Source organism: Andrographis paniculata, unplaced genomic scaffold (assembly GCF_009805555.1).
Source record: "Andrographis paniculata isolate CXL003 unplaced genomic scaffold, ASM980555v1 Contig9END, whole genome shotgun sequence".
Taxonomy (NCBI): domain Eukaryota; kingdom Viridiplantae; phylum Streptophyta; class Magnoliopsida; order Lamiales; family Acanthaceae; genus Andrographis; species Andrographis paniculata.
In genome coordinates, this window is record NW_026137639.1 from 3,858,670 (window position 1) to 3,870,907 (window position 12,238).

Here is a 12,238-nt window from a genome sequence, read left to right on the forward strand (position 1 = left end):
AAATATAAAAATATTACAAAAATTTTGTATCACCATCAGTTGTAGCAAGTACGCACTGTCTAGGAACATAAATATTTCGCAATATAGTCTTACATATACGACAAAGCGTAGCAACAAACATACAAAATGTATCAGAGACAGCAAGTTCAACCAACATAAAGGACTTAGTTAACATCAATCCACAAACAAAAGTCAATCATCATAAAATCACGTGCCATGTTGCAACGCCCCATGCAACGTCAATGTGAACATACACCGCAGTTACGGGCGACGAACAAGCTGTCAACATTGTGCAAAATTATATAGGAATTTATTTGGGAGATGGTTAACTTGTAATCTAATAGAAGTTCTTGTACATATGGTTGTGTACATCTTTGAATGTCCAGTTGATTGGCTCGACGCGGACAACCTTACCGAGTGTTTGTGCTCCAGATGTTGTCTGTAGAATGAGCGCAGCCTTCGGAACGGTAGCAGTTGTGAAAAAAACCCTCACTATGTCAACAGTGTCACCTACAGACATATAAAGAAAACATGTACATATCATCAGAAAAAAAATAAAAATCACGAAATATTTAATCAATATAAAATATTAAAGATATTAACTAAAACATTATAGTATACGTAAGAGAAAAAGTCGGAGATGATTCGCCTAATTTAACCATCCATATAACAACGTAATCAAAATTGTAAAACATAAATCAGTATAAGTATAATTCTAGCATGGATCCTATCTTGATGACACCCGGACCAACATTTGTATAACCCGACAAGTATAAAACAACCAACAATGTGCTCAATTTATTTGATACATGTGAAAGCTGTTTGTTTAAACAGCCAACTTAAATATGTATCAATTTAAAAACATCAATTAATTGAGTGTTAATGTATCCAAATACCAAACACATAAATTAGATAAAAAAAATTAAAGTGGTTTGGGGATAAAATCCTGTCACCCACCAGCCTCTACAAATATATTTAATTATAGATTTATATGCTACCCAACAAGGTCATATGGAGCAAACAACCACCTAATTACAATTCCACATAAATAGCATTGTCACTATATCATGTATTACTATTTTGACTCGCTAACAACCATAGAAAATGCTTTACTCAAAACGGTTGCAACCAAAACCGATTTCATATAGAGAATATAACTAGGTTGATCACAAACCTGGGGTAGGGTCGGATAGCAACACCCCCTCACCAACAACGCATTTTTCCAAACCACGAGATATGAGAAGAACAGGAGACCCGATCTACATGAAAAACGTTATCATATGTCAATCATATAATCTACATGCATGTTCTCGAATGTGGTGGTGATGTATTAGTAGTGGATATTGTTATCTAAAGGGTGACTGAGTTAACAAATACAAATAAAATTAACAACGAAAAATTACTAACCGTCAATGGGTTATGGACATCAGTCCCCACCTTCCATCGGTGCGGCTAGAACACTGCAAAATAGGTGAGTATGAAACGACATGACTCGCCCCAAATAATACAATGCAAAACTAATTAATACACGATATATGCATTCTTACAGGGCCACGTATTGAGGCATGCGGCGAAGAATTCAAAAAAGCAGACATCTCAACACGGATGGTTCTAATTTCAGACATCTCAACGCGGGCAGTCCTAAATTTAGACATAAATTCCCTAATCTCAACTAGGCCTTTCTGAAAGTCCTCAGCAAGCTTTCAGAGATCAGGACCATCGAGCCCTCAAGTCAAATGACTCCGGTGGTAGGCAGAGCTGACCGCGCTATCAACAACCGTTTTTTCTATTCATTCCCCTCCCCCACAGTGCACGGCAATACAAAGCCTTATGAGCCGCCGAGGTTCTTTTATCAGCAGGAATTTTTTTAAGTTCGTCATTCAAATTAGCCTACACAATTTCAGACAAATAAAAACTATAACGACGAGAAGTACTACAAATCCATTCAACAAAAGGTGAGATAGGTTTGCATACCAAAATATCACCAGTCATCTCATCATCACCCCTACGTCCATTCGTGCGAGACGACATCCAAATTTCCAAATTATCAGGGTCTTTCCCTGTTGCCTTTATCTAAGAGTTAGCCAAATAAGAAACCGTTAGTTAAGTTCACTTAGACATAAAAAACTTGAGAGTCATAGTTCGGGATTAAATTATTGCACAAAGAAGAGAATCAAAGACCTCCTCCGCCAACGCTGTGAATGGTTTCTTGCCAGTCCTGTGCGGAAACTTTCTTTTGATGGAATTATTGGTATTTCTCCTTGCAATATCTTGTGAACACCGACCCATAAGAATTGGAGTAGTATAGGTAGCATGGCAAGAGCATAAAAAGATGAAGGAAGAAATGTAACTTGCCTTAACCTTATCATCCTTCCAATACTGGTTGATGTACCCAACCCTCCCCTTTTCTGGTTGCAATATTCATTCATACAAACAATACACACACATATATATAAACTTATAAGTGTGCTATGCCTCTACCAACTATATAGTAAATTTTAAATGTAAAAATAAAATTTATGCTAATCACATACTTCAGGAACAAGTTGACATGCCATGAACAAACTTCCCACTTAAAACTTATGTTAGAACTAAGAATATTATATCGAGGTGCCTAGTAATGAGTTATACCCTATTTGTAAAAATGTCTGAATAATTTCTTTCCAGCGAACTATTTATTAGACATAAAGTAAGGCACAAGAGGAATTGATCTAAGTATCAAGTAGTGTCAAGAAGAACCATTAAATTACAAAATCACTCATCATCTATGTAACAATTATAAGCCCTAAATCTAACATTACAAACAAAAATTAAAAAAAAAAAGGAAAATCCTAACTCGTAAAAAAATACAAAAATAAACAAAAATAAATAAATCCAAACTTACGGGAAAAGCTAGGGTTCGCGTTTGAGGACGTCCGCAGGCAGCGGTGGAGCACGGTCGACGGCCGAAGACGGTGGGGTAGTGCGCTGTTCAGGGGTGTAGGCCGGAGGACAGCCGGTCGGTGAAAAAGAACACTAAGAAGAAGACGATGACAAAGAAGAAGAAAAAGAGGAAGAAGAAGATGACGAACCAAAAGATGAAGGAAGAAGAAAAAGAAAACTAAAGAAAAAGAAGAATATGAAATAACAAGATGAACAGAGCAAGAAAGAAGAGAGGAAAGTGGAGAGGGGTTGCATGATTGATTAGGGTTATGTGTAATAGGTTACCTTTTCTTGGATCCAACATATATATTGATATATATATATATCAGAGTGCAATCAACGAATTTCTTTTATAGTTTTAATATTGTATATTAATTAATATATATTCCCTTCGTCCATATACAAAGTAAATATTTATAGTCCTTCATTCCTGCCTGTAGGACTAGTGAAAAACGAAAGTGGACTTTTCTTTTTTTGGTTGTTGACCAACGGATTTTTGGTGCGGTGTATAAGAAATAATAGTATTTTAATTTAATGGGTAGTTAAAAGTAGTGTAATGATATTTTTGCCCTTATTTTTTTGGTGTAAAAGTAATAATGTGATGTAAAGTAAGGGTATTTATGGAAAAAAAAGTGAGGTACTTAATGAAATATTTACTTTGTAATTTGACGTCCCAAAATAAAAATATGTATACTTTCTAGCTAGACGGAGGGAATATATATTTTTTTTCATAATATACATATTATTTATAAATAATTAAGTTTATGGTTTAGTTAATAGATCATGAAATTCATTGATATGCACATTACTGTCTGAACTCGATCGAATTGAACTATCTCTTTCGATCTATTCACAGTGCCCATAAACATCACCCTATATCCACCTTGACACTAGCCTTAAACTTCTTTATAGCACGCAATGTTAGATCTTTTATTTATAAGAGATACAACAATATGTAGAATCTAGCATCATCCATTAAAAGTATGAAGTAGTTCCAACCCCCATGTGTATGGGTGTGATTGTTCCGCACATATCACCTTGCACAAGATCAAATTGTTCCTCTTCTTGATAGTGTGTAGCTGCCGGGAAGAAATTATTCTTTTTATTTCTGATGAGACAACAATGTCATCTTCAGGTAACTTCTTCAAATCTTCGAAATTTAGATGATTGTACCGAGCATGTCATAACCACGGCTTGTCGTCTTGTGGTGCCATTAGACACACCAGCCTTGAAATATTTAAATTTAACATATACAAGCAAGTTTTATCATGTATTACCTTAGTTACCAAATATTGATCTTGATCGCAGATCCTCAACACTCCTTCGTGAATCAACTCCTCACACCTGCGCTTATCAACTTGGCCCGATGCTTATGATGTTATTTTTAGCTTTGGGGTGTAGTAGATGTTTGTGATGGTACGATGCTCCCCATTTTCACTTTTGAACACCACCGTATTGCATCCAAAAATTTTAAAGATCGAACCATTTCCGAATTTTACTAACCTGGTGACACTTGTGTCCAACTCTGCAAAATGGTCATTGTTTTTTTATCATGTAGTTGCTAGCACTTGTATCTTGGTAGCACACATCATTGCGAAACTTTGTTCACTCCCTAGACTGACCTTGGAATGTGATTTATCGAGTTTGACAGAATTGGTTAGTCGTGTTTGATTTTCGTTAGTTATAGAGCATACCCATATGATAAGCAATTTTAGTTCCTCATCATTTTTCTTAGCGATTTATGTTTGATCATTTTGTGGCTACCCACAATCTCTAGGCCAATTGTCCCGTTTCCCACAGTTGTGGCACCTTTTTTTACTGATGTCGTACTCACTCCCGTTATTGTAACCACCACTAGTCTTAGGTGGTCATATGTTGCCTCTTTTTCCATGTTGAAAATGGCTGCCATTATTATTTTTTATTTGTTCGGTGCTTCGTATTTCCTGTGATGATCCACACATTCTTTCTTAGTTAGGAAAATCTTACTTTTCGTGTTTGTGGTTAGGGTCACCAGATGTGAGACATCGATCATCGACACTGTTACACCGCCGGTGACTTCGTCAACGGAAAAGGTGGAGAGGTCAATCATGGCCTCTATGGTGTAAACGACATGGCAGAACCTAGGTGGCATGATGAAGAGGTGCTTTTCAATAGCCCTCTACTCGTTGCCGTACTCCGCAAGTTGTCCAACCAAGTCGCTTAAGCTAAGTGCAAAATATTTTGGATCTTCGCCTTCCTTGAATGTGATTTCTTAAATTCAGTATGCAGTTTAATTTCTGCAACTTCGCCTAATGTATATGATCGGATCCCACCCGCATGGATTTGATAAAGTCCCATGTCTCGTTGGTGGTCTTTCTAAATGAGATCATATGTAGCATTTCCTTTCGTACCACCTTGTTAAGTGCTTCAAATGCTACACAATATTTTTGTAATTTGGCATCCCCATCCTCGATGGCATCCCACAACCCCCTTATGATGCGAACTTGCCAAGGATGACAGTTCGGATCGAATTCCACAAGAATAAGTAACAAGAATATTGTAGATTTGGATAGAGTAAGGGATGGATGGCTATATATATATATCTATATTAATGGAGATAAACTGGACTCTCTTGAATTGAGAGGTAGTCGGGAAGGCAACACGAGAGATCAAGCTCACGTATCACAATCCTCTAAACAAGCTGACAATACAAGCTAAGGTAAGAATAGTTCCAGTACTATTCGAGAGGCCACGACTTGTTTCAAATCACTCGAAACAACTCGATTTGGGAATATGAAGCTGTAACCGAATCACTCAAGATTACACTTCAAAAATGCACAAGAATCGCTCTTGAAAAAAAAAAAAACCAGTTTATAAAATCTCTTTGCGGAATCAATGATCTTACAATGATAATCATGGGTCCTTTTATAGAGGAACCATGAAAATTTAAAAACAAGAAAGTACACTCTTAAAGGAAATAAAATCATATAGGGAATAGTTATTATAATTAGCCTTATTTAGTATTATTGACCCATAATTCATGGCAATCCCATGATTATTGGTAATCCCTTGATCTATGGTATTCCTTCATTCAAGGGATATTGATTCATGGGATCCCTTCAATTAGGGATAGTAATTTAGGGGAGGTCCAATGCCTTGTAAGGTGCTCCTGGCCTTATGGTCCTTGGGACTTGTGATCCAATTTCCAGAAGAATGCATGGTTTATTTTGATCGTCGTTGTAGAGTTCGGCAGTGGCATCCATTTGAAGTTTGGCACACCTTGTTATTGCCAATTGAAATTTACGGGCTCGGCTCCTAGTGATTGGTCCAGGAGGAATTATGATTGGGTCCGATTCTGTCATGATGGTCACATCATCCCCCCTCTCTTGAAAAGGTTGTCCCATCAACCTCTCGTCGCCTACATCAAACGGAGACAAGTCAGAAACATTAAATGTAGCATGGACATTATACTCACCTGGGAGGTCTAGTTTGTAGGCATTATCGTTGATGCGTTCAACGACTTGAAAGGGACCATCGCCTCGTGGGGACAACTTAGACTTGCGTTGTGCCGGAAATCTCTCTTTTCGTAAGTGAAGCCACACCCAATCACCGGGTTGGAAGACAATCTTCTTGCGGTGACGATTAGCAGCTTTTGCATTCCGCGCATTGGTGGCGTTAATTTCCTTTTGTACTGTCTTATGAAGCTCCTGAATCTTTTGTGCCCGATCCCTGAAATTAACATTTTGTCGCTCACTACATGGTAGTGGCAATAGGTCAACTGGAGAAAGTGGGTTGAAGCCGTACACTACTTCAAAAGGGGACATGTTAGTAGCACTATGGATAGCTCGATTATATGCAAACTCAACATGAGGGAGACAACTTTCCCAACTACGTAAATTCTTTTTGATAATACACCTAAGGAGAGTGCCTAGGGTGCGATTTGTTACTTCCGTTTGACCATCTGTTTGTGGGTGATATGAGGTAGAAAAGAGAAGTTTTGTCCCTAATTTTCCCCAAAAGTTTTTCCAGAAAAAGCTTAAGAATTTAGTGTCCCTATCAGATACAATCGTACGGGGAATTCCATGCATTCTAATTACTTCTTTGAAAAACAAATTAGCAATATGCATTGCGTCATTCGTCTTATTGCAAGGAATAAAGTGGGACATTTTTGAAAACCTATCGACAACAACCATGATAGAGTCCTTACCTCCTTTTGTACGAGGTAGCCCCAAAATGAAGTCCATACTCAAATCTACCCAAGGTGTGTCGGGTGTAGGCAGGGGCTTATATAAACCATGTGGTAGCGTTGTGGATTTGGCTTGTCTACATGTAATGCAACGTGTAATGTGTTGTTCCACGTCCGCACGCATCCCTGGCCAATAAAATTTTTCCTGCAAAAGTTTAAGAGTTTTGGTGGCTCCAAAATGCCCCATGAGTCCACCTTCATGGACTTCGTGAGTTAAAACAGTTCGAATAGAACCTTGTGGAATACACAACTGGTTAGCCTTATACAAATAGCCCTCATGCAAATAGAAATCTTTAAATCCAGTGTTGGCACACTTATTGAAGATGTCAGAAAAATCTTTGTCATTTGCATACAATGATTTTACCTGTGAAAACCCTAGCAATTGAGAAGTCAAAATAGTAAGAATGTGAGTGCGCCTAGAGAGTGCGTCAGCTACGACATTATCCTTTCCCTTCTTATATTTTATCACATAAGGGAATGTATCAACAAAAGAAATCCATCTGGCATGCCTCTTATTTAGTTTAGCCTGAGTTTTTATATGCTTAAGGGACTCGTGATCTGAGTGGATAACAAATTCCTTTGGCAAAAGATAATGCTGCCATACCTGAAGGGCACGAACCAAGGCATATAACTCCTTGTCGTAAGTTGGGTAGTTCAAGGCTGCGCCACCTAGTTTCTCGCTGAAGTATGCAATAGGTTGGTGATTTTGCATTAGAACGGCGCCAATACCCACACCTGAAGCATCACATTCAAGTTCAAATGTTAGTTCAAAGTTTGGGAGTTTAAGAATTGGGGCATGAGTTAACAAATATTTCAGCTTGTCGAAGGCTTGTTGTTGCGCTTCTCCCCAACTAAACAGTTCATCCTTGCGAATAACAGCAGTGAGAGGGGCTGCAATAGTGCTGAAATCACGAATAAACCTTCGGTAGAATCCCGCCAAGCCATGGAAACTACGAACTTCACGAACAGTAGTAGGGACAGGCCACTCCTGGATGGCTCTGATCTTCTCCTCATCGACTTGTATTCCCTGTGCGCTAACAACATAGCCAAGGAATAGACAACTAGAAACACAAAATGCACATTTTTCAACATTTGCATAAAGTTTGTTCTGCCGCAATAAAGTGAACACTTCTCTCACATGCTCAATGTGTGCAGATAAGTCCTTACTATAGATCAAGATGTCATCAAAGTAAACAACCACAAACCTTCCTATGCAAGGTCTAAGAACATGATTCATTAATCTCATAAAGGTACTAGGGGCATTAGTTAAGCCAAAAGGCATGACAGTCCACTCATACAGCCCTAGCTTAGTTTTGAAAGCAGTTTTCCACTCATCTCCTTCTCTCATTCTTATCTGATGGTAACCACTTTTAAGATCAATTTTTGTAAAAAGAGCAGCACCCTGAAGTTCATCAAGCATATCATCTAATCTAGGAATAGGATGTCTATACTTAATAGTAATTGCATTTATTGCTCTACAATCTACACACATACGCCACTTACCATCCTTCTTTGGAACGAGGAGTACCGGTACAGAACATGGACTAAGGCTCTCACGCACCCAGCCTTTATCTAACAAGTCTTGGATTTGCCTTTGGATCTCTTTGGTCTCATCTGGGTTGGCCCTATATGCCGGCCTATTTGGCAATTGAGCGCCAGGTATGAAATCAATCTGATGTTCAATACCACGGATTGGGGGCAACTCGCTTGGTAGTTCCTTGGGTAGTACATCAGAAAATTCCTGCAAAATAGGATAGAACTCTGGAGGCAGGTTAAATTGCAAATCATAAGCTGTAAGGAGATTAAACTTACAAAGCAAAATGTAAATCCTATCACTCTCATCCTCTCCAATGGATCTAATATCCTTTCGAGTGAGAAATATGGCCTGGTCACTGTTCCTCCCCATTTGGGAAAGGGTATCTTTGGTAGGTACTCCCTTACTTTTCTCTCGTTTTTCTGAGGGGATCACTCTTGGAACTCGCGATGGAGCGGTCGTAGACGAACTTGCCATGGAATTTATGTCTGCCTCTTGTATGGAGCTTTGAGTTCCTGCTGATTTTGAGACTTTCTCCATAGCCATCATTTCTTGAACATGGTTTCTTTGTATCACTTCCTGATCCGTGTGGGCTTCTTGGGGGGTAAGGGGAGTCAAAGTGATCTTTTTGCCCTCATGTGTGAGCGTAAAAGTATTTTCCTTCCCAAAGTAGGTGACATTGTGATCAAATTGCCAAGGCCGTCCAAGTAGTATGTGGCAAGCCTGCATTGGCACAACATCGCATACAACTTGGTCCATATAACCACGAATTCGGAAGGTTACCTCAACTTGTTTATTTACTCGTAGTTCCCCATTATTGGTCAACCACTGCAATCGATAGGGTCGCGGATGGGGCTTGGTGACAAGGTTCAACTTTTTGACCAATGTCTCACTAACCACATTGGTGCAGCTTCCGTTATCAATTATCATGCTGCAAATCTTGCCTTCGATTTTGCAACGACAGTGGAAGATGTTCTCTCTTTGCATTTGGGTTGGTTCCTCCTTTTGAAATGTACTAAGAGACCGCAGAGTTACCACCGTGATTTTGGAGTATTCATCATCTTCTTCAACAGTACTTTCCTCACATTCAAGAATTCGCTCACCATCTACATCTCCTTCATTGTCGGTGACGACTTCACCCGCATCCGTCAAGATCATGGCCTTCTTGTTCGGGCACTCAGAGGCATAGTGCCCTTTCCCTTGACACCGAAAACAGGTAATTTCACGGTTTCGGGGATTCTTGCCATGGACATATTCCTTTTGTGGGTTTCGAGTTGTGCCAACATGCGCAACACTTTTTCCCTTGTCAACATTAGAAAATTTACTGACGTTAGTATTGGGGATACCTCGGGGCTCCAGAATAGTTTGGGTACACCGGGGTGGTGGTCGATTGAAAGAATCCGCTCGCCCCTTTCGCTTGCGTTGTTTTTCCAATAAAATCGCACGTTGTAGCAATTCCGACAAGTCAACATACGGGTGTAGCTCTAGAGTATCCCTCAAATCTCGGTTGATTCCACTCATGAATCGAGCCATGGTTGCTTCAGGATCCTCCACAATATCAGCCCGCATCATGGCTGTCTCAAGCTCTTTGTAATACTCCTCTACACTTCTATTACCTTGAGACATTTGTTGAACTCGTTCGTGCAGCTCCTTCCTATACCAGGATGGTACGAATCGTTTCCTCAGAGCCTTTTTGAGCCCATCCCATGTGGTGATCCGGGCCTTCCCTTCTCGCCTTCGTTTCGTACTTAGTTGTTCCCACCAATTAAGGGCATAGTGGGTGAACTCCATTACAGCAATTCTCGTCCATTGCTCATCATCATATGTAGAGCAATCTCGAATCAACTCCATATTCTTCTCCCAATCAAGATAAACATCCGGGTCAGAATTCCCATTGAAAGAAGGAATGTTGAACTTCACGTTCCTCATAGGATCTTGATTTCGGTTGTCTCTATTTGGAGGGGGTGGCTCCCATTCTTCATCAAAATTTTCAGAAGCGTCTTCCCTACCTCGGTATATAGGATTCCGCCTTGCAGATTGACTAGCGTCGGGGGCGGGTCGGCCCTGCTGTCGCTCAGTTGTCAATTCCCGAATAGATTGAGCAAGATCAGCCAACATTGAGTGTACGGTGTCCATCTCATCAGTAAGTTGCTTCGTGAATCGTGCTTCCAATGCTTTGGATAGCGCTGCGATTTGAGGATTAGGGCGCTCGTCTGGGTGTCCTTCACCTGCCATCAAAGAAAAAATGTAAAATAACAAGGGTATATCCTCACACAGGTTTCTCCTCTCTTGAATCGCGCTCTCCGGTATGTACTGATCTCGCCACAAACACTCTTTCACTCCGCTCGTGTTTCTCTCACTTAAATAAAACTGGTCAACGACCCAATGCAATTCCCAAATCAAGAAATTTCAAGTAAAAATCACAAGTAATTAGACCTTTAGATAATCGAATAAAAATAGGAGAAATATTATAAACTTTTTTTTTTTTTTGGAAAGAAGTGGATATGGATAATGGAAATGAAAATATTAAATAAAGAAAATTAAGAGAGAAAAAAAATGTATGGAAAGAGAGAAAAGGGATAAGAATATATAGAAATATATTAATGTTACGTAGAAAAAGAAACAAAATATTCTCAAGTCTTTTTTCTTTTTATTTTTCAATTTTTTTTTCGGATTTTTTTTTTATTTTTTTCGGATTTTGTTTTTTTTTTCGGATTTTTTTTTTGCCTTTTTTTTTCAAATAGGAATCGTGATATCAGTCAAGAGATTGTATCAACTAGCTCTGATACCAGATGATGCGAACTTGCCAAGGATGACAGTTCGGATCGAATTCCACAAGAATAAGTAACAAGAATATTGTAGATTTGGATAGAGTAAGGGATGGATGGCTATATATATATCTATATTAATGGAGATAAACTGGACTCTCTTGAATTGAGAGGTAGTCGGGAAGGCAACACGAGAGATCAAGCTCACGTATCACAATCCTCTAAACAAGCTGACAATACAAGCTAAGGCAAGAATAGTTCCAGTACTATTCGAGAGGCCACGACTTGTTTCAAATCACTCGAAACAACTCGATTTGGGAATATGAAGCTGTAACCGAATCACTCAAGATTACACTTCAAAAATGCACAAGAATCGCTCTTGAAAAAAAAAAACCAGTTTATAAAATCTCTTTGTGGAATCAATGATCTTACAATGATAATCATGGGTCCTTTTATAGAGGAACCATGAAAATTTAAAAACAAGAAAGTACACTTTTAAAGGAAATAAAATCATATAGGGAATAGTTATTATAATTAGCCTTATTTAGTATTATTGACCCATAATTCATGGCAATCCCATGATTATTGGTAATCCCTTGATCTATGGTATTCCTTCATTCAAGGGATATTGATTCATGGGATCCCTTCAATTAGGGATAGTAATTTAGGGGAGGTCCAATGCCTTGTAAGGTGCTCCTGGCCTTATGGTCCTTGGGACTTGTGATCCAATTTCCAGAAGAATGCATGGTTTATTTTGATCGTCGCTGTAGAGTTCGGCAGTGGCATCCA

General features: G+C 39.0%; 1 protein-coding gene across 1 annotated transcript; it reads right to left on the reverse strand.

Annotated features, from left to right (window-relative positions):
* Positions 1-337: 337 nt before the first annotated feature.
* On the reverse strand, positions 338-10,916 carry LOC127244465 (uncharacterized). Its single transcript, XM_051265023.1, has 11 exons — positions 9,975-10,916; positions 9,360-9,920; positions 8,638-8,888; positions 7,561-8,208; positions 6,657-7,428; positions 6,377-6,503; positions 6,181-6,319; positions 5,640-5,700; positions 1,975-2,073; positions 1,175-1,259; positions 338-510 (listed from the first exon to the last, which is right to left on the reverse strand). The coding sequence occupies exons 1-11, from the start codon at positions 10,914-10,916 to the stop codon at positions 338-340; spliced, it is 3,858 nt and encodes a 1,285-aa protein (XP_051120980.1).
* Positions 10,917-12,238: the final 1,322 nt, after the last annotated feature.